This window comes from Musca autumnalis, unplaced genomic scaffold (genome assembly GCF_047663935.1).
Source record: "Musca autumnalis isolate F117 unplaced genomic scaffold, ASM4766393v1 scaffold_3, whole genome shotgun sequence".
NCBI classification, from domain to species: domain Eukaryota; kingdom Metazoa; phylum Arthropoda; class Insecta; order Diptera; family Muscidae; genus Musca; species Musca autumnalis.
The window spans coordinates 87,050,385-87,072,893 of NW_027411866.1; the positions used below are offsets into that span (position 1 = coordinate 87,050,385).

General features: G+C 35.3%; 1 protein-coding gene and 1 long non-coding RNA gene across 16 annotated transcripts in view; one reads left to right on the forward strand and one right to left on the reverse strand.

Moving 5' to 3' along the window:
* The window catches only part of spri (Src homology 2 domain-containing protein sprint), a 613,225-nt gene that overhangs the window by 474,966 nt on the left and 115,750 nt on the right, over window positions 1-22,509 (forward strand). For all 15 annotated transcript variants that reach the window (XM_073972426.1, XM_073972433.1, XM_073972427.1 and 12 more), the window contains one exon: window positions 1,242-1,767. In XM_073972426.1, the coding sequence (XP_073828527.1) occupies window positions 1,242-1,767 (526 nt within the window). The remainder of the gene's footprint in view (window positions 1-1,241; window positions 1,768-22,509) is intronic.
* LOC141396786 (uncharacterized) lies at window positions 2,003-9,078 on the reverse strand. The gene is made up of 2 exons (XR_012411242.1): window positions 7,767-9,078; window positions 2,003-5,914 (listed from the first exon to the last, which is right to left on the reverse strand). It is a non-coding gene; the product is annotated as an uncharacterized lncRNA (long non-coding RNA).

Below are 22,509 nucleotides of genomic sequence, written 5' to 3' on the forward strand. Positions count from 1 at the left end.
GGTGTTCATATTTTCTTCCCAATTCAAATCTTTGAACAATCTTTTATTTGCCAAATAATAGCTGTCTTTATTTTACTTCTCAATTTTCTTTGCATTGTAATCCATCAATATTGGTTATAAGTGCACGTAGCAGCATTCATTTCAATTGTTTGTATTTTTCCAAAACTACAAAAAACTTTTATTCACATGAGAATAAAAAAAGACTAAGATGATGATGTGAAGAAAAAACTTTGTTGTATTGTTTGTAGTTTTCTTTTCAATTTATACAGAAAGGAATCATATTCTTCCTGCATTCATACATAAACGTATGTAAAGTTGCATGGTGCTCACAATGTGCTTTAGAAATTTGTTTTCAAAGAAAAGCTGATTTGAATATAAAGAACTTTTTCTTTGACAAATTTCTTATGGGAAAAGTTTTTCATTTTAATGCATTGCTTTTATGCAATCCTTCAAAAGTCAAAGATGATTTTGATTATATAGACATTTTATCAATAAGAAAGTCGCTATTAGTCTTAAAAACAATACTCTATTTAAAAACTAACTTTGTTTTTAATCAAAGACGAACAATTTAGTATATATTTTATTTGTATTGCGGTCTTGTAGTCTATTTTAAAATATGTTGTAAATTCCATTGAAACCATTAATAATTGTTTAATTTCTTCGCAGATAATTTGTTTATATATATTTAAATAAATAAAGATAAGGTATATACAAAATATTGACAATAATGAATAAATAAACAAACAACAAAAAAAAACTTTATTTTATACAAGATAAAGACTTATTGAAAACATTCACGCAAACCAATAACGTTTGCCACTTATGGTCTAGCAAAATATTTAATAAATCCGTCAAAAAAAGTTTATTGCCACTTCAAATCAAAAAGGCCAACAACAAAAATCCATTGCACACTTTCATTCTTAAAACCAAGCAGAAAAAACATATTCAACAACTTGCTAACAAGTTATTCAATTGAATTTTTCTAACAAAGTTGTGTCGATATTGTGCTTTTGTATTTATTGGTACAATAAACTTGGCTTAATTAACATAAAACATGCAAACTTCAAAGTCCATACAGGCAAATAACGAAGCAACAACAAATAAAGCGGTTCATTCAAACGAAGAGTTTGAACTCTCTTGAATATAGAACAACCACAATAATGAAATTTACATTTAACATGCCATGTAACAAAACACAAAAAATTTAATTAACAAGAAATTAATTTCCCTTTTCTTTTCAGATCTTCCGATTCCACATTGGCTTCAGCAGCAACAACGAACCATCACCAACAACAGCAGGGCTTAAATGCAACAGCCGGACAAAACAATCAATTAAAATCCAATACTGCAACGACGTCTACTACGAATGGCAACAACAGCAACAGTAGTGGCGGCTTAAACAGCCATCAACGTCTACCATTTTGTGGTTTAGATTCCATTAAAGGAAGTGACAATAATGGTGGAGATGGCTCAATTGGTGGCGGTGGCAGCAACAGCACTACTACTACAACAGTTAGTGGGGGTGTTGGTGGTGTCGGTTCGTCTGCAGGCGGCAAAACCAATTTAAGTTTTGATATGCATCTTCAAAACGGCAACACTTTGTCACAAATGGCGTCATCAGGTCACAACATCATGTCCCACGACAATGCCTCGGAACAGTTTCATTCACTCGATGCCACCGATAGCTGTGGCGATGGCCAATTTGAAGATGATATGCAAGCATTATTGCCAAAATGTTCTCGGCTATCTAGAGATGAACTAAGTCAGGTAAGCGGAAATATAAGGATTGATTTATATTATTTTTGATATTGAAATTGAATTTGTTTTTGATATTGAAATTTAATTAAATAGAAATTGAAAATGCGAAAAATTGATTTCAAGTGAATTATAGGGCTTGTGGGTTTATATAGGTGCATCCGGCTTTGAATTTGTCTATGTATGACAGTCTTAAACCACAACATGCATTTAGAATGAAACGCTCAAATTGGATGTGAAAAATTCTATTTTTATTTTTTAACATTTTCCACCTTCTGATTCATTTGTATATTTAAGATTTTGTTTCCTTTATCCTTACTGAGGAAAAATAAAATTATTCCTTTTTTCCCATCAGACATTTTATTTTGATTTCATTAATTTTTAATCAGGAAAACTTTTCCTTTTAACAATAATTAAATTTTCCCTTAGAATGAAAAAGCAAAAACAAAAACAATTTTTCAATTATGGAACTACTTGAATAAAATAAACAACCAGTAACGTACCCAACTCAAAAACCTTGAAGCTATCACAAATAAAACCTGTTGCTTTTTGTTGGCAGGTATTTGACGTTTGCTTTTAACGGTCGAGGAAAGACAAAAGCTCATTGGCCAGATTTCATTTTTTCTATTTGGGTGGAATAATTAAAAAATCCAAATTAAAAAAAAAAATTGAAAAATTATATTTTTTATAAAATAATATTTACTTCATGAAAATAGTTTTGAATTTATTTTTCATCTCTTATTACGTGTGCATGTTTTTTACTTTAATGTATTGGTGTTCATATTTTCATTTCAATTCAAATCTGTGAACAATCTATTATTTGCCAAATAATAGTTTTTCTTTATTTTTCTTCTCAAGTTTCTTTGCATTGTAATCCATCAATATTGGTTATAAGTGCACGTAGGAGAAACTTGCTAGGACTTCAAACGTGTTTTAAGTTAGGTTGAATAACTAGGCAATGAATTCGCCTTTAGGACATGTTGACGGACATACACTTATGCCTGAGTAGGCCTGTTGTGCGCTCCAGAAAGAAAAGAGCTTGATCCATTTTTTCTCAATTACTCTGTGCCTTGACAAAAACCGTTAGTTTTTTTTTTTGGAATCGTTAACCCTGATTTGATAACTGAGATTTACGAAAACAGGGCAATGAAAAACGGTTCAACGTCTCGTTATCTTCACCATGGGCAAGTCTCAATAAACTAATCTCAACTTTATTTAGAAATAGTAGGTTCTTTGTTTTATCCTCCTCTTGGTTTCCCCATAGGATTTTGATGTTTTTCCTATCTCCTCAGATTTCCAAAGAGGTGTGTGGGCATTCTAGACTCAAGTTCTTTAATAAAGAGTTCCAAACAAATTCTCCCATAGCATCGAGACACTAAGTAGCTACATTAGATTCGGGTATCTGACCTGAGTCAATATGACATACGAGGACGCGAATATTTATCATAAAAGAAAAATAGTTTTATTGCTTTCCAAAGTATTCTCCAGCATGATATATACACTTTTGCCTGCGCTCAAACCAATTGTTGCAGCACTTTTTCCCCTCCGAATGAGACAGCTCAAAAAATTGGTTATGAACGCTTTTGACGACGAAAACCGTTGACTACACCTTGTTTTTTGAATGTCCGTGAATCACATGAAGTCATTGGGTTCCAACAGCATATTCTGGTGACGAAAATCGTTGACTACACCTTTTTTCTTAAAAAGCGAGAATAAAAAGAAGTCATTGGGTACTAAGTCAGGGCTGTTCGGCGGATGATCCATAAAGTAAACGTTTTGTCCCGTCAAAAAGGCGTTAGTTTGAATCGATGTGTGAGAGCACGCAATATCATAGTGCACAATGATTCGTCTTTTCTTTTTCGTTTTTCGATTTTTTCCGAAGAAACATGCGGCCATTTGTTTCGAAATGCTTCTTCAATGAACAACTTTCGTTGGATTCCCAGAAGGGACAAGTGAGACTTCTCTTATATCAATGAGTGCACCCCGATTCATATTAGCTCAATGACAGTTTATCGCCGAGTCCGAACGGCTTGTCCTAAGATACCACTTATATAGAAGTTTAACATGGCTGAAATACTCAGAAAATGTCGCCAAAATTTCCATTGCACGGTGGCACCCATCAATAACATCACTAAGGTGTTTATATTTTTGTGTCTATCTTCCACGTTTTAATATGACCCCAGAGAACGGAACCTTCCGATTTTCAGTTTTTTGAAGATTTTAGCCACATTACTCGCCGAAATGGCTGAAATTTGGCATTTAGTCTTCTTTGGTGCTACAAAACTTTCACTCAGAAATTTGTCACTATATGACCACGTTTTGATATGGCCCCCATAGAACGGTATATTCCGATTTTCGGTATTTTGAAGGTTTTAGCCACATTATCTCACCAAAATGCAGAAATTTCGCGGTTAGTGTTTTTTGAACTACAAAACTTTCACCCAGAAATTTGTCCGTACAGGTTCACGCTATACAAGGGTACCTCCGATTTTCGGTATTTTGAAGATTAAAGTCACATTATCTTACCGAAGTGTCTAAAATTTGGTATTTAGTCTTCTATGAAGCTACAAAACTTTATCCCAGAAATTTGTCGGTATAGGGTCCACGTTTTGTTATAGCCTCCATAAGAACGGTACAGCTCTATTTTAGTTATTTTCAGGTTTTTAGCCATATTATCCTACAAAAATTGGTAAAATTCGGTATAGAGTCGTAGTTGGGAATATAGAAAGGTTCCTCTCGATTTTCGGTATTTTGGAGGTTTTAGCAAGTTATACTACCGAAATGATTATATATAGAATAGTTATACTATTCGACATGGGTAAACTTGTTGTTATAGAGTTACGTTTTAATATAACCCCCATAGAAGAGGTAACGGTTCTCAGATTGCATGGTACTACGACTCAGCCGCTGTGAAGTCTTTTTAAAGGATTAGTCTATAGTCGTGACTGTAACTTGGTATTTCAGATTTTCAATGGGTAGAAAAGCTCCAAGAAAACAATTCTGAATATCGGTTGATATTTTGATATATTTCCAGTACGAAGGTACCTCCAAATTATACGCATTTAGTTGTACCCATTGACTGACTGTAACATGGTATTTTGAATCTTGAATGGGAAGAAATTGAATTTGATATTAAACTTTGTTTAAAAGAAAGCCATATTCTTTAGATTGCGTTTTGGTTTTCCAAAGTACTTAGTACTTTCATAAACAAAAGTATACTTATTGTTCCATTTTAGTTTAATACAACTCGTGATGAAGGGTATAAAAAGTTTGGCCCGGCCGATCTTAAATCAGTTCTTACATATTGTTTTACCTTCGAAGGTGGGCCTTAAAGCTTTTCGACGGATTATATGACGATCCCATAAATGTATTAATTGTTTTCGTGGCGTATAAGTAACGACAATACTCGTACAGCCACGTGTTGAATATGTGACGTATAAGCAACGACAATACTTATACAATCAAATGTTCCATTTATCGTTCTCCTTAAATATTCAACTTAAAACCATTTTTTCTAAACATTGTAAGGGTCTATCTAAATTCTATTGTCACACTCGCAATAGTCATCAGTAACTGTCATGCATTAGCAATTTTTTCTAATTTTGAAATTGAGCACCGAAGATGACAACAATTTACTTTGACATATCTCAAAAAATCATCATGTCATTAATTGACTTCTTAGTCGCAGTTTCCTTGTAAAAGTTTTTTTAACGTTTTTAAGAACTTGTCAATTAAAATCTCAACTACCCTACATGATTTGGAAACATTTTCAATTTTCTATGTACGTATTTCGGTTTCCCAAAATAGTTCTCGCTTCCCCATTTTATTTATTTTTTTTATTGAAGAATAAATCAATAACCCACTCTCCCTTAAGCCTTGATATTCTTTCTTCCTACCTCCATATTTATGTTAAAAATCCTTTTTTCCGTTTTATCCCCCGCAAGGCAAATAAATTAGACGGTTTTGAAATTCAAACACATTCAAATCCTGCCAGACATCTTTTTGTTACATCTATTTCCCCGCATTTCTTTATTTGTATATCTTCCGCCCCGGCCCTCTTTTGTCTATTGTGTATTCCGACATTTACACTGTGTTTTGTCGGTTATTTACACTGGCTTATGAGTAATTTCACAAAACAAACAGTCGTGGCATGAAGTATCTTTATACCCTACACCACTATGTGGGGAGGGTATTATAAGTTGGTTTTGGCCAAAAAGTTTGTAACGCATCGAAATAATGGTCGTAGACCCATACTTATATATACCAAAATGAATGTCTCGACGAGCTGAGTCGATCTGGCTATGTGTGTCCGTCCGTCCGTCCGTCCGTCTGTCCGTCTGTCCGTCTGTCCATCTAAACCTTGTAATCACGCTACAGGTCGCAATTTTGATCGGATCGTCACGAAATTTTGGATGTTGATGGGGGTCCCGGAGGGGAAGAAGCCTATTGATTTTGGTGATGGTCGGATAATATTTAGGGGTCGGAAAGGGCAAAAAACTTAGGTGGATAAAAAGACATCGTTTTTTTCCAAAGCGAATATCTCAGCTTCTATATGAGGTATACCAAAAGCAAAACCTGACAATGAAAGTAGAAAATATCGCCTTTCTAATGATGTAAAGTAGGTTCTCGTAGGTGATCAAACAACGAAGATATCACAATAGTAGCAAATAAAACCCCAATTTTCATTTTTGCGATTTAAATTATTTTGACGAATATCACAGCTTTGGTTGAAAACTTTCCAAAAGCAAAGCCTGTCAATGAATGTAGAAGATCCCGTCCTTACAATAATGCAAACTAGGTCGGCGTAGGTAACCAAATAACGGAGATATCGCAATAGTCGGTAATACATCCCATTTTTGTATTTTTTTGGAAATCACGCTACAGGTCGCAATTTTGATCGGATCGTCACGAAAATTTGAGAGTTAATGGGGGTCTCACAGATGAAGAAGCCTATTGATTTTGATGGTAGTCGGATAATATTCAGGGGTCGGAATGGGCAAAAACTTATTTGGAGAAAAGGTCTACGTTTTATTTCAAAGCCAATATCTCTGTTTCTTTAAGAGTTATATCAAAAGCAAAACCTGGCAAGGAAAGTAGAAAATATCACCTTTACAACGATGTAAAGTATGTTGTCGTAGCTGCTCAAACAACAGAGATATCGCAATAGTCGGTAATGCATCCCATTTTCCGATTTGTTTGTAATCACGCTACAGCTCGCAATTTTGATCGGATCGTCACGAATTTTTTGGGAGTTGATGCGGGTCCCACAGAGGAAGAAGCCTATTTAATTTGGTGATGGTCGGATAATATTCAGGAGTCGGAATAAGCGAAAAGCTTATGTGGAGAAAAGTCAACGTTTTTTCTTATGCGTATATCTCCGCTTCTGGTTGGAGTATTCCAAAAGGAATACCCGTCAATGGAAGAAGAAAATATCTCGTTTAAATTGATGCAAAGTATGTTGGTGTAAGTGAGCAAACCGAGATATTGCAAAATTCAGTAACAAGTTGGAATTTTGATCGGATAGTGACGAAATTTTTGGGGGTAGATGGGGGCGCCACAGAGGAAGATGCCTATTGATTTTTGGTGATAGTCGAATAATATTTAGGGGTCGGAATGGGAAAAAACTCATTTGGAGACAAATTCAAAGTTATATTCTTTGTGAATATATCGACTTCTAGTAGGGGTATTCCAACGGCAAAGCCTGTCAATGGAAGAAGAAAATATTACCTTTACATTGGTGTAAAGCAGGTTGGCGAAGGTGGTCAAACAAGGGAGATACCACAATAGTCGGTAATGCATCCAATTCTTCCATTTTTTGCAATCAAGCTACAGGATGGCCACGAAATTTATGTTGCTTATGGGGGTCCAAGAGAGAAAGAGGCATAGTATTTTTGGTGGTAGTCGGATTATATTCCCTAAAAGAAATGTTTACCAGTGAAAAGCTTATGCTCAGTGGTAGTGGTGTAGGGTATCACATGGTCGGCCCCGTCCCGACTATAGCCTTTGCTCACTTGTTAAGAGTTATTTATGTATGTATTTCCAAGATTCAAAATCTAAATGAAGCATCATTCCACCTTCTACACCAGACAACATCAGGTGGGTGAAAAAGTGGAATGAGACTACCTGCAAATACTTTGACTTATGACTGTGTTTGATATATTTGCATACATAAATACATCCTTGTATCCTGGTATTTTTTACATATTTACAAATGACATAAATTTTATTTCAATACAAAGGATTTTATGGGCTTTAAAAAGGAAATTTCAAAGAAGAATATATCATTTAAAGATGCTTAATGAAGTCCTTGGCTATTAAACAGCTACATAATGGAATTTTGATCGCATTGATCAAAATTTAAAACCTTGTTTATTACATATCAATTTTTATCAACCCATATTCCCCAGGGTACATCAATTGATTGCCTTACTCTTGTAACCGCTGGTCCTTTACAATTCCATTAAGAAATTGCATTGAAATCCTGCAATTACCAGCTTAAAAATACACACAGACTTAATTTCTTCGTAGGCACAGAAATCAATTAAAACGAATTCATTAAAAATTTGTCCACAAAAATGTGTCTACAATTTATTGAAAGGCAATAAAAACAAATCACAGACAGACACATCAGAAATAAATACATCTCATCCACCATAACAACGCCCTCTTATCAGGCATGACACTCACTCAAAGGTCTTGTCATTGGTAAAGAGGATTTCACAAGGCTTTGAAGATGGAAAAGGAAATACTTGGCAAAGAACGTAAAGGAGGCACAGCGAAATCTGCAACTTACACACATGTTGCAAAATAGGAAATTACACATATCATGATGTCACACAAAGCAACATAACATCGATTTATGTACATCTATACATACCTTAGTGGTTATGTACGTACATATATACATATGTACGCATTAAAACCAAATGACAACAGACACAAACAAGTGGGTAATAATATCCACCATATAAAGAAATGTAACAGAAGTTCGACAAACGGAAATGCAAAAAATACGTTACCGTTAGGCTCAGGCACACAACTCAGCCGAGACACAAAAGGACCAAACGGCTTTACAACGATTCATTCAATGGGGGGAAATATTTTCACCACATAAGCGCCACACTCACAGACAAATAGACAAAACGCAAATAATAAAACCTCAAGGGATGCACTTAAAGCATATAAATGTCACAGATACGTGTGTACAAGCTTTAATGCAGCACACACTTGTGTGCGTATTTCATGGCTAGGGGATATGTATTTGTATAGCCAAGGATAAGTGAATTATAATAGAGGCATGTGAACATGAGTTTTTCTGATTACACCCAAAAACCGTAAAGCTCAGAAGGGATAAGAATCTCATCATCTCATCTTGATTCAAAAACCTAACATACAATTTATCAAGTACATATCATAAAAGAGAAGGGGAATTTATTTCACATAAAGGGAGGTGCCCGAGTTTTTAACGTTATTATATAAAATTACATACCTACGTACGCGTTATAGCCTAGTCCAAATAACATTCTAAGATAGATACAAAGTACATGGTCGCTATATCGCCAACATGGCACTGTATGCCAACCATCGAAACCGATACCTTCAGAGGAATATTGAATATATGAAATATATCTGAATATCTGCTGGGCACTCTAGAAAGGAGTAGCAGGCTTATTCCAAATTTTTGGGAATCATCAGGTTTCTTCCAAACAAACATCATGTTCGAAAATGGACTATATCGGTGCATTGCCCACAATTACATCGAGAAGTCCCGCAGTCTCTATTATTCCCAAGAAAATCCACAATTTGCTACAAAATGGTCATAAAGTTTCAAAATGGTGTTCGAAACAAAAACTGGACGATTTTATTTGTTCACTTTACTCACTTAATTAGAGTTCTATAGCACATTTGCCCTACATGCCGAACTAGATCTCTATTCTTCATTTCCAATTGTTTACTCCATCAAAGTCCTTCCCGTTCTGTACGTACCGGAATGCGGCCCGACTGTATATACATTTATAGTGCGTTCATTATCAGTTATTCTCATGACATGGCCTAGTCAATCAATAGTTGTATATATACATTTATAGTGCGTTCATTATCAGTTATTCTCATGACATGGCCTAGTCAATCAATAGTTGTATTTCTACGATTAACTAGACGGAAGTCGTTGTATAGCCGATACAGCTTGTGGTTAATAAGACGTCGATATTAACCGTCAACGCAGATTGGTCCGTAGATCAAACAAAGAATTTTTCTCTCACACACAACAAGCACTACCTTACTTGATTAGGAACCATACATTAGCACGGGTACAGTACTTTATAAATTATTTTTTACGAGATGTGGTATTTTAAAACCAACCAACCAAAATAGCATCTGTTTGTCAATACGTTATGAGATAGATGAAGTCTTTTACTCAAGTTATATGAATCAACTTCCACAATTGGTCCCAGTTCTATGGACGCATTTCGCGTCTATGTCATCAACTTAGTCTAGTTGATATTTACTGCCAGACCCACTGCAGCAGATTCTCCTTCTACCTTCTTAACATATCAGTTACTTCTTTTCTGATCTACCCATAAGAAAGTAACATGTTGCTGTTGGTGTATTTTATGTCATTTCTTTTCATATCACACGAAAGGCCGTCTCCTTGTCTGAAACCTCTTTTAGCACTGAACTGTTAGGAGAGGTTGTTTCCTATTTTAACTAAGAACCTTGTATCACTTAAAGTCATCTTACAAAGCCGAATAAGCACGGGCATGGCTTGGAATACCTTTGAAAGTAAAGGGCTGTCGAAGGCTGCTCTATAATCGGCAAACGATGGAAAGTGTCGATCTGCTTCTCTTGGGCCTATTCAAGGATTTGCCGCTGGGAAAATATCTGATCAATGGTGGATTTGCCGGGTATAAACTGGCATTGGTATGACCCAATTATTTCGTTGACCATAGGATTTAGCCGTTCGCACAATATCACTTCCTTCTTCTGGACGGGACACAGGATTCTCAGGTTCCAATCATCGGGTACGCGTTCTCCCTGCCAGGTGGTGCTAACATGCTGATGCATACACACTAACCACACTATCTGTACCTGTTACCAGATTACCTTACAACAGGGATATGTGACTGTAACAAAGCCATAAGTTTGATGTTTATCTCTTTGGTAGAAATTTAGGACTTCATTCTGGCTCAAGTACATTTTGATTTTTTTTCTCACTCTCTCTTTTCCATTTATTCTTATTCCTTTTCACACGATAACTCTCTCGCGCGTTTCGCTTTTCTACTGATTGTAGAGTAGCCCTATATCTAGAATTCTGCTCTTCGGTTGCAGTACGACACCATGAGTTCCTTTGTAGAGGCCTCTGGTATCCAAGGACTTTGTTGCTGTTTCTATGGAATGAGCAATACTTTGCCAAGGTGTTATGTTATCGGATCGAGGAGTGCTTTCATTAAGCAACTGGGTCAGTTTAGTGGAATATGCTTTGGATCTATTGTGATTGCAGCTTTCCCATGTCCAGCATTCGTATTGTATCTGTTCTTACTTTATTTTCTACGTTGCTGAAATATGGTACTGCTAACTGCCATGTTTTTTGCCTCTGCGAAGTATATCAGCCTTATTGCATTGTCAGATGTTTCACTGTCTTCTTTTCCGCTTAACTCCTTGAGGAGCATAGGGCCTCAGTTTCCTCAGGTTTCTGAAACACTATCTGAACATGAAGTGCTCCCTACCAGGCACGTGGAGGTTGCCGCAGTTGCGGGAGGATTTGGCATATGCTTGTGACCTCCTGGAAGAATTAAATTTGTTTCGGTTCTTTCCTATATTTTATTCGTATTCGCATCACTCTTCCGATTGTCATCGTCCTACGTTTCACTGTGGAGATCGAATTTCCCGACTTTGGTGCCAAAATGTTCTCTATTCTAATTTTGGCATAAAATCGCCAAGAATAATATCAATGTCATGGGCAGGTCATATGTTTCTAGGGCTCGTGATATATACCTTTGATCCTTGTCTTCAGTGGAAGCATAAGCGCAAATAAGGCTGATGTTGACAAATTAAGCTTTTATGCGACTTGTAGCACGGTTGTAAAACTTGAGACCAGATGTTTTAACCTCCGACTAACTACAAATCCGCAACCAAATTGGTGTTATATATCATGACAGCTGTAATATAGAGCATCACCTTAAGGTGGTTTTGTGATGTCTTTCCCACTCCACCGCATTTATATCGGCTCTGTACAGAATATTCGACAGTGCGTAAACGAACATTCTTGAGCAGATCATGCTCCGAAGTCCGGAGTCCTGAAAACGTTTGCGGAGGTCGTACATTTTAGAAGGGTTTGTTTTTTTATAGTAGGATGTTTTTAATGGGGGAGTGTTACTAACCCGACGCCCACCCAAGTTTTTATCTTTGTTATGGGAAATATTTACTAATTTTATAAGTAATGTATCTCTCTTTGTAATGGGTCGATCTCTTTCGATTTCTTAACACCAAAATATGTGGGCACGTTGCCGACAGCTGGTTTAATGCCCTTGGCTCGATTTGACTGTATGTAAACAAATAAAACAAAAACCTATGATGAAATATTCTGTGAATTTCAATTGCGCTTTCCCTTTCAAGGAGTCATAAATACAGCAAATAATGTGAACAAATACATACATATATTGCTATGTGTATAAATATCCCTTGTATTTTTGTTTCTTGTAGCTCCTAAAAGTATGCAGCATGAAAAATCAAATTTAAAGTAATTTTCACTGCATAATATAAATCAAACCGGAAGGAATAACTACAAAGACAAAAAACCGAGTAAAACAACGATGCTTGTGTATTTTTTTTTTTTTTTTGTATGTCTAGCTATGCCATTGGAATCCATACAAAATTATACGAATATTACATATATTTTGCCAAAAGGCATTCTGGGTGCTTTCAGTTTTTTGTGGCTTCTGTATTTGGCAACATCTACCATTTCATTGTTATTTTTATTCTTTACTTTTGAGTTCTTTTATTTCTACTTGATTTTCATTCATATTTAACATTTTTTATACTTTATAACCATTCGAAAGTTGGGTATTGAATACAGTTTTTTGTGGATTGTTATACTTTTTATCTATGTTACAATCCAATGGACCATCATCAACAAGTCTAGCTGGCTGCCTGACACTGAATGTTTTGTTTGCAACTGCATTTCTCCCTTTTATTTTTTCCTAAGTCTGTTGACAGATAATGATGTGACAGACTAGCAAACTAAATGATATATTTTTCCAGTATCATTTGCAACAAAAGTAATCATTTGTATTTCTTTGGTTTTCTTTCTGCAGTTTTTCTTCTTTTTAGTTATCCTTGAAATACTTATTAAAACGTGTCATTTTTGATTTGAGTTTTCTACCAATTATAAACATTTTTCATGCATTCAAAAATCGTTTAATTGGCAAAAATATTAAAAGACATTTAACTATTTATTAGATTTAATAGTGTATCCGACTATCACCAAACTCAATATCATGTGGGACGTCTCAGGGCACCAACATTTTGTGACGATCCGATCAAAATTTCGATCTGTGGCATGATTACAAAAAATAAAAAATTGGATGTATTACCGACTATTGTAAGATCTCCCTTGTTTTACCAACCAACTTTGCATCACTTTAAAAATGATAGTTTCTTCTTCCATTGGTATGCTTTGCCATTGAAATATCCCTACTAGATGCCGAGATATTCGAAAAAGAACAGACCTTTGAATTTTTCTCCAAATGATTTTTTTGCCCACTCCGACCCCTAAATATTAACCGACAATCACAAAAATCAATAGGCTTCTTTCTCTGTGGGATCCGCATCAACTCCTCAAATTTGGTAATGACCCGATCAAAGTTCCGAACTATAGCGTGATTGCAAAAAGTGGACAAACGGGATACATCACCGACATTTGCGATATCTCCGTCGTTTGACCATCTACGCCAACCTACTTTGCATCAATGTAAGGGAAATATTTTCTTTTTCCATTGACGGGCTTTCCTTTTGGAATACTCCTGCTAGAAACGAAGATATTCCCATAAAAATAAAACGTTGAATTTTCTCCACATGAGTTTTTTGCTCATTCCGATCCCTGAACATTATCCAACCATCATCAAACTCAATAGGTTTCTTCCTCAGTGGGACCCTCATGAACTCGCAAATTTTTTTAATTATCCGACAAAAATTGCGACCTGTAGCGTGATTACAAAAACTGGAAAAATGTGATGCATTACCGACTATTGCGTATCTCCGGTGTTTGACCACCTACGCCAACCTACTTTGCATCATTGTAAAGGTGGGATTTTCTACTTTCATAGTCAGGCATTGCTTTTGGAAGGTCACCAACCAAAGCTGTGATATTAGTCTTTGTAATTAAAATCGCACAAATTAAAAGTTGGGTTGGATAAGCAACTATTGCGATATCTCCGTTGTTGGACCACCTACGACAACCTACTTTATACCGTTTTAAATATTATATTTTCTACTTTTGTCTTTGGTAGAAGCGGACATACTCGCATTGGAATAAAATGTTGGCTTTTTCTCCAAATAAGTTTTTTGCCCATTCCGACCACATCACCAAAATCAATAGGCTTCTTCAGCTACGGACCCCCATCAACACCCAACATTTGGTGACGATCCGATCAAAATTGCGACCTGTAGCGTGATTGCAACAAGGTTTAGATGGACAGGCCGGCAGACACACATAGCCAGATCGACTCAGCTCGTCGAGACATTCATTTTGGTATATATGTTACAAACTTTTGGGCCAAAACCAACTTATAATACCCTCCCCACATAGTGGTGTAGGGTATAATAATTTTTTTCACAAACATTGAAGATGGGACAACGGAGACTTTTCAATGAGTACACCCCGATTCATGTTACCTCAATAATATGGGACCTACTGGTCTGCAATCGAATGTAAATGTTAATCTCTGTATGTCCCACACATTATAGATTTCTCTATCCTTTAAATACCTTGGTCCTCTGTCTTAGAAAGTTTTCCTAGCTGTTTTCCCTTAAATTAAATAACACCATTGATATACTTTTTTGTTAAACATTTTCATTTCTATCTACCGTCCTTTCTTTTTCTGTGAAAATAAGCCTCAAATAATTTTCTCATAGATTTAATAATGAACCAGGCCAGTGCTTTATTGTTATGTCATATACTTTATTTCAGTAATAATATTACGTATACGGCACAGTTGTTCCCCTGGAGTGTATAATTAATATTATATAATAATAAAAAGTATACGCAACCTCATTCCTGCACAAAAAAGGAAATAAGAACAATCCGATGACATTAATACAATCATTGCAAAAACACAGCACTTTGTGGTCTACAACATTCTTTGTAATTGCTTCAGGACACGCATTCAATTCAATCAGACTCCTACTCAACTATCTGGGAAATATTTGCCAACATAGCTGTGGGTGTTGCCACGGTTGTTGCAACACAGACAGGCAGACAGACAGCAACAACACACAGTGTAAATGTTTTGTGTCACAGATATTTTAATTAAATATGCATAATAGTGCAAGCATGGCACACATGTTCGGATACATGTTTTCGTTTTATCTGTTTATGTATACCACCTATCTGTCTGCTTGTACTTTGTGCCATGTTTATGAATATGTCTATTCATGCAACAGCAATGAAGCAGCAAATAAAATCTCCAAATCATTCTCACTTACTCAATTGTTTTTCACACCCACTAAATGTCCTTTCCTCCTCTTGTGTACTCTATCTCCTACTGACGTGAGATCTCTGCTTTTGTGTGTGGGTGTGAAGTATTTATGTGTAATTTACAAAGTATTTTTCCTATTTGCATAACTAATTACGTACCAAATTGATTTGTCAATTTGTGTGCGTGCTGAGATATTTATTTTTGTGGAAATTACGTTATCATCTACACAGTTGTTGGTGCTGTTGTTGCTGCTGTATTGTGCTTTTGTTTTAGATTTCCCAGTGTGCGTGTAACATTGCGTGTCTTTATTGTCCATTATCTTAGTTGGTATTGGTGTTAACATTTTCCTCCTTTTCCTTTCGACAGTTGCTTTCATACTACGCTTTAACTATGATGATGAATGTTGTACGTGATGGGGAAATTACAACATCATGTCATTCATGCCATCCTGCCGAACACGTATTTGTTAGGAAGAGGCTTTTCATTGGAAATGCTAATATTTTTGGTCCATGATTGAAAATTTATTTGTGTGCGAGCTTTTTGTTTTTGTTGATTCTTTCATTAGAGAAATTTGTCCAACGGAAATCATTGGACATGAAATGTACAACATTGCATAATTTAAAAATTTTGTTCAATTTCCCTGCTTTTTGTACATAATGATGGTCATTTGTTGTGTTTTTGTCATTAATTATGATTTAAACAAAAAATAAGAATTTCTTTTTTTTATTTAAACAATCGCAGTTGAAGTTGTTTGCACATTCATACGACCAATTTGTGCATCATCGAAATAATGGTTTTAGACCCCAAGTATGTTTGGACGTACTCTGTTTCAGAAAATTTGGAGTTGATTTAGCCATTTCCGGCCGTCTATCTGTCGATTTGTCTACCTGGAGCGCACGATAACTCTCGAACGGACTAAACGATTCGGTCCATAATTTGGCCTTCGTAATATTCTGTGCAAACTTAGTTTAAGTTCCTAGATGGGCCATATCAGTCCACTCTTTTGGACTCGAAAGTTCAATATTTCGCTAAATTGGTGGGCACCAAAGCTGAATCAATCTGGTTCATGTTTTGCACAGAATAATATATCTATCAGGCATAGATAGATCAGCTTGGAATATGGACTATATCAGACCAATTTTTTTTCGCTTTGATTTTTTTTTACCACAACTTGGACTATGAAAGTAACCCTTGTGGTCGTGTTTTCAGCAATATTATGTTTTTGTGGATAATGGTTCCTGATATAATGGTTCCAAAGCTCTAAATATTATGGTGACCAACTTAAATGACTGGTGAGCGCGAAATCTATCAAAAGTAATGATTCCCACAATAAGACCCACATCCAAAATGGACCATATCGGTCCATTCCTTCAGGTACCTCCTCCGCAACACTTTTGAGCTTTAAATTGAAATCTACATCGCCCGTATGTGCGTCCGAGCGGATTGAAATAGGCATTTTATCTACCTTGGTCAAATATATTGTGGCTCAGTCGAACTTTTGGTATTGAAATTGGGTTTATATGTCCACGTTTTGGTAAAGCCCCCATATAACGGGACCAGGCGATTTCAGGTATTTTGACGTTTTATCTATATTTTCGATCTAAATTGGCTATTATGTGGCATTTAGGTCCTCATACTTTGTATTTCGAAATATTTTCTCCAAACTTAGTCGGACTTCGAATTTGGCATTTAGGCTTCCTAATAGTCAGGAAATTTCTCGACCGAATGTTTTATAAACAGATTCACGTTTTGGCATAGCCACCATAGAACAGTACCACCCGATTTCAGGTATTTTAAACTTTTTATCGATGTTGTGTCAAAATTTGATTTAATTTGGCATTTAGAGTTCCTAGTGGTCAAAAAGCTTCTCCATCAAAAATATGGGCATCTGTATGTAAAATTGTATGTAATTTGATATTGAAGCTTCCTAGTGGCCAAAAAACTTTTCCACGAAAAATGTGAACATATGTATGTTGGTCCACGTTTTGGTATAGCTGCATTTAACGAAACCATCCGATTTCGGGTATTTTCAAGTTTTTGTTGACATTTTCGAACCAAATGGTATGTAATTTGGCACATAGGGCTTTCCTTCAGGGTCAACAAATTTCTCCTCCAAAAATTGTGGACATATGTAGGTCCCCGTTTTGAAATAGCCCCCATATTGGATGTTATTATGTATGGAGGGTTCCTAGTGGTCAATAAACTTATCCACCAAAAATATGGACATAATTATTATCACGTTTTGGAATACCCCCCAAATTATTTCCGGTACTTTGAAGACTTTATTGTCCTTTTTCGGCCGAAATTGAATGAAATTTTACAATTAGGACTCGAAGGGGTCGCAAAATCTATCCAACAAAAATTGCAGACAGAGGTTTACATTTAGTAGGGCACTATATAACGGTACCGAAATTTTTTTAAATCCTACATTTATATGTAACATACTAAAGGCAACGAGATAGACCATAGTTCCTTCTAGGGATGTACAAAGAAAGAATCACCTTCTGAGTCGATTTATGCATGTCCGTCTGGCCAGCCGCCCGCCCGGGTGCAAAAAAACCCAATTTTTGCCCAATTTTGGTGCAATTTGAATTTGAAGGGGCACTATAAAACGGTACCGAAAATTTTTTAAATCCTACACCACATTTGTGCATTTATATGTAACATACAAAAGGCAACGAGATAGACCATAGTTCCTTCTAGGGATGTACAAAGAAAGAATCACCTTCTGAGTCGATTTATGCATGTCCGTCCGGCCTGCCGCCCACCCGGGTGCAAAAAAACCCAATTTTGCCCAATTTTGGTGCAATTTGAATTTGAATGTCAGCGAATTCGGACTAGAAATAAATTTGTCAAATAATATTAAAATCGGTTGAGACTTGGACATAGCATATATATCTTCACCCGATTTTAGGTATTTGGTCCACCAACTTCGCTATGTACCCACAATTTTGATGAAATTTCAAATATGTGACGAAATTTGGTCTAGAAAGAAGTTTGCCAAATAATATTGAAATCGGTTCAAATTTGCATATAGTCTCATATATATGTTCTCCCGGTTTGAGGTATTTGGTGCACCAAACACGTAAATTCTGTCCAATTTTGTGAAATTTGAAAACTTTCATTGAATTCGGAATAGAAATAAGTTTGCCAAATTTTATTAAAATGGTTTCTGTATAGCTTCTATATATATATATATATATATATATATATATATATATATATATATATATATATATATATATATATATATATATATATTTTCGGCTGATTTGAAAATTGAACTCACCACAAAAACTATGTCTACCTGATTTTGATGAAATTTAGAAAATGTGACGCAATTTTGCCCCTCCCGGCTGTGATCGTTTCCTTACTGGTTTTACTTGTTTAAGTTCAGTTTATGAACAAAAAAAATCAGCATCATTTGTATGTTATATCAGGTCAATAACATGCTTATCAATTCCCGGAAAACCAAATGTCGGATGTCCGACACGTCTGAACAATTTCGGAAGCAAAATCGATCCGATTTCGCTCCGACCTTTCGTTCCGAAATTATGTCAACCACTTCGTACAACTTTCGTTAAGATATCGTTACGATTTCGGATCCGACATCGGACGTAGCGTCCGAATTTTGTTCCGATTTCGCTACGATATCGGTATGATTGGTTTGCTGGGCTCTTAAATTAGGTGTGGTATGTATGGTGGAGAGAAGTCTCCCCTTGCCCCTTTGCGGATGCATGATGGCTAAATTTATAACTTTTATTATAAAAATGTATGGACATAAGTATGACCTTGAACAATTTCCAATTTGATTTCAATGAAACATGAGATTACAAAAACACATAAGCAAAGGCTTAAATCAGGACGAGACCATTATAATAAAAATTCAAAATTATCAAAATTGGGATAGCTTAGGGTCTTTTCCAATAACTCTGATATTCGGTCATATTACATTAAAGCTCAGACGGTCTACTTTAATTATCATGTTTCTATCCTTGGAATACGTTTAACAGAAGCAGAGATATTCGACATGTATGTATATAAAATTCCACAAATTTGAATTTGGGATGTGCGTCTTTTTCTATATACCTCGCATTTTGCCACTTTCGGTAAAGCCAATGTAAAGCTCGGAAGATCTTCTTTAATATTGAAATCAATGGGCTCTTCTTCTTTCTACCAAAAAGTAATCATTATTTCCCAAGAAAATTCAAGCCACAATTTTCAAAGGAACGAAGACTATTTAAAATCTCAATTTTACCCCAAATATCTAGTGGTGAAGTAATTGTCTTCATGGATTTAAAATTCATGAAATATTTAGTTAGACTTGGGGTCGGCATGACTTTTTAATAGTACCATATTGACAAAGAAGAGTGCTAGGTTTACTGTTGTTAGAACAAGAAACTAACACTACTCTTGTGCTACAGGAATACGCCATACCTTTTCTGCAGATAGTTGCTTTACCCAGGCACCCAGGCATATGACCACAAGTTGACTATTACATTGCCTTTCACCCACAATTCTATTACAGCCATTGCTCCCACACCCTCGCCTTAGATTATGCTTATATTTGTTGTGGTTTATGTTTTAGTTTCCGGTTATTTTGCTTTGCTAATTCTCTGCTGTACAACTAACTACCTTTACAAACAAACAGTCTAGGTCCGAGAACATCTTTTTTGGTCTGTCGCTGACATCGAACAGGTTTTCTTTCTTTTGTCAAGTTCTCCTTTCCGGCTTATGTTTATTTTCTCCGAGTTCTTTTATATACCTTTTATGTTTGGGAAATTTTGTGTGTGCCTGTGTGTTTAGTTAATACTGCCAAAGTAAACATTGTCTATGATCCTGTGACAGCTTACTCCCCTCCACTCTCTTTTCGAGTGAGACTGTCTTGTTATACGTCCGGTTCTTATGTTACTTTCACCATAGCTTTTGAAACTATTAAAGCTAATGTTGTATATATTGATTTTTTCTTTTCTTCAGAGATTTGCATAAAAATTCTAATGTTATTTGGTGAGGTGTATGTGTTGAAGGTTTGGAAAGGATACAAAAGCTGTCTTTTGTTTTATGTAAATGTAAAATGTTTATTTGCATTTACATTTCAAATAATAGTTTTTACTATTAGGAAAAGGTTGTTTCCGAATGTTTCTACGGAAGGGGTTGATATGCATAAAAATCACAGAATAATATACACCTTCTCCATCGATGTTTTTAGTCGTAGAATTTTTGTGTTTGGAAATTATTGACAATTTAAGGAATGCTACAAAATTGTCTGAAGTTAACTTTAAACTTAAGAAGGAAAGCTATTAAAAATGGAATCAGTATCCTTCTTCTAATATTTTCTAAGCATACATAACCACACATAATACATTATTACTTATAATTATGAAAGCTCAAACATTGCAACTTCCCTTAAATTTTAAATAAAATCCTATTCAAGAATAACGGAAGTTATTATCCTGTTGATATTTTAATAACAAAATTCTTAACTGCACAAATTTACAGATTCAAAAGCGGAAGGAATGCACAGCCGGATGTCATGATTAAAAAGTTTCCTTTTGATTTATGTTGAATCTTGGCAAAAAGTTCATTGCTGAAACTTTATTCATTTTCCCCACAAAATGAAAAAAAAAACAATAAACAACTGTTTTTAATTGTTTTCTCATAAACGATTTATGTTCGGCAACAAATGCAAATAATTTACAATGAACTGAGGCTAAGAGAAGTTAGAGTCTAACATAAATCCACAGTGTCTGTTTATAACTCGAGCCCAGCAGCTGTTGAATGCAGAGTTGTATTGATTTTTTCTTGCCCGTATCCTTGTCTGGTTAAGGTTGCTGTTCATGTCTGCATGCTGGCATACTAGGCGGATACAATGCGGCAGGTTTGGAGTTTATGAACTTTAACATTATTTATGAATATTCAATAACAACACAACTGAAAACAATAAAAGTGTCTACCGAGTATTTTTAAGCTTTTTTTAACAAAACAATGAAGTGGAAGTGAGAAAGAGTAATAGAAGAAGCGAAAACAAAATGCATAAAAATCTTTGGTTAAAGAGAAAATGCAAAATATTCCTCCAACTTGTCTGTGCAAGTGCAAGTTGTTGACCTAACAGATTCATCTTCCAGACCGTTGCCAACATCTGTTGTTGGCATAGTTTTTGTTGTCTTCTCCTTTTTTTTCTCTTAACATTTGTATTTGAATTTTCAATAACATACCCACTATAAACTGGTTATTAAACTCTTTAGTAGCACTTGATTAATTCCAGAACAAAATAAAAGCAATCCAAGATAAAATTGTTACAATGAACTTAACAACGTTATTATCATGAGGTCAATATTGTGGGGGCATTGATAAGGTACTTTCATTTCATTATGAAGTTTATATAGAGAATTAAAACAAGTTGGGAGTGGTCAATCAAGTAATAGAGCGTCATACAAAAAAATTACGAACTAAACAATACACATATGTATATTACTTATGAAATTAAGACCTCTAAAAAATACTCCAGCTACCAGAAAACACTACGTCGGTATTATGATTATGTGTTCGAGGCGCTACATTTTAGTTTTTGGAAGATATTTTTCGTTAAAATAAAAAAATTGAAAATGTTAAAATTAGGATAGCTTAGCGCCTTATCGAATAACTCTGATATTTGACCTCCACGACTAACATATTTAAAATGAATGAAAGCCCAGACTGTCCACTTTCATTATCAGGATCTCCCCTTGAATACATTCAACAGAAGCAGAAATAGAAATAAAATTCCACAAATAGGAAATTGGGATTGTTGATAGATTTGTCTATATCTATAGTAATTGACATCTTTGGTAACACAATTAGGACTAATTTAAATCTCAGGGGATATTTAATTTTGATCACTTTTATTCATATGGTGCCAATCAGTGCTGGGATAGCCGCCGTTACAATTGAAATCAAAACAAATAAAACAAGCGAGCCAAGTCGGGTCGTGGCCGACTATGTGATATCCTACACCACTACCCCTGTGCATAAGCTTTTGACTGGTAAATAAATAAATTAAAATTGGGATAGCTTTGCTCTG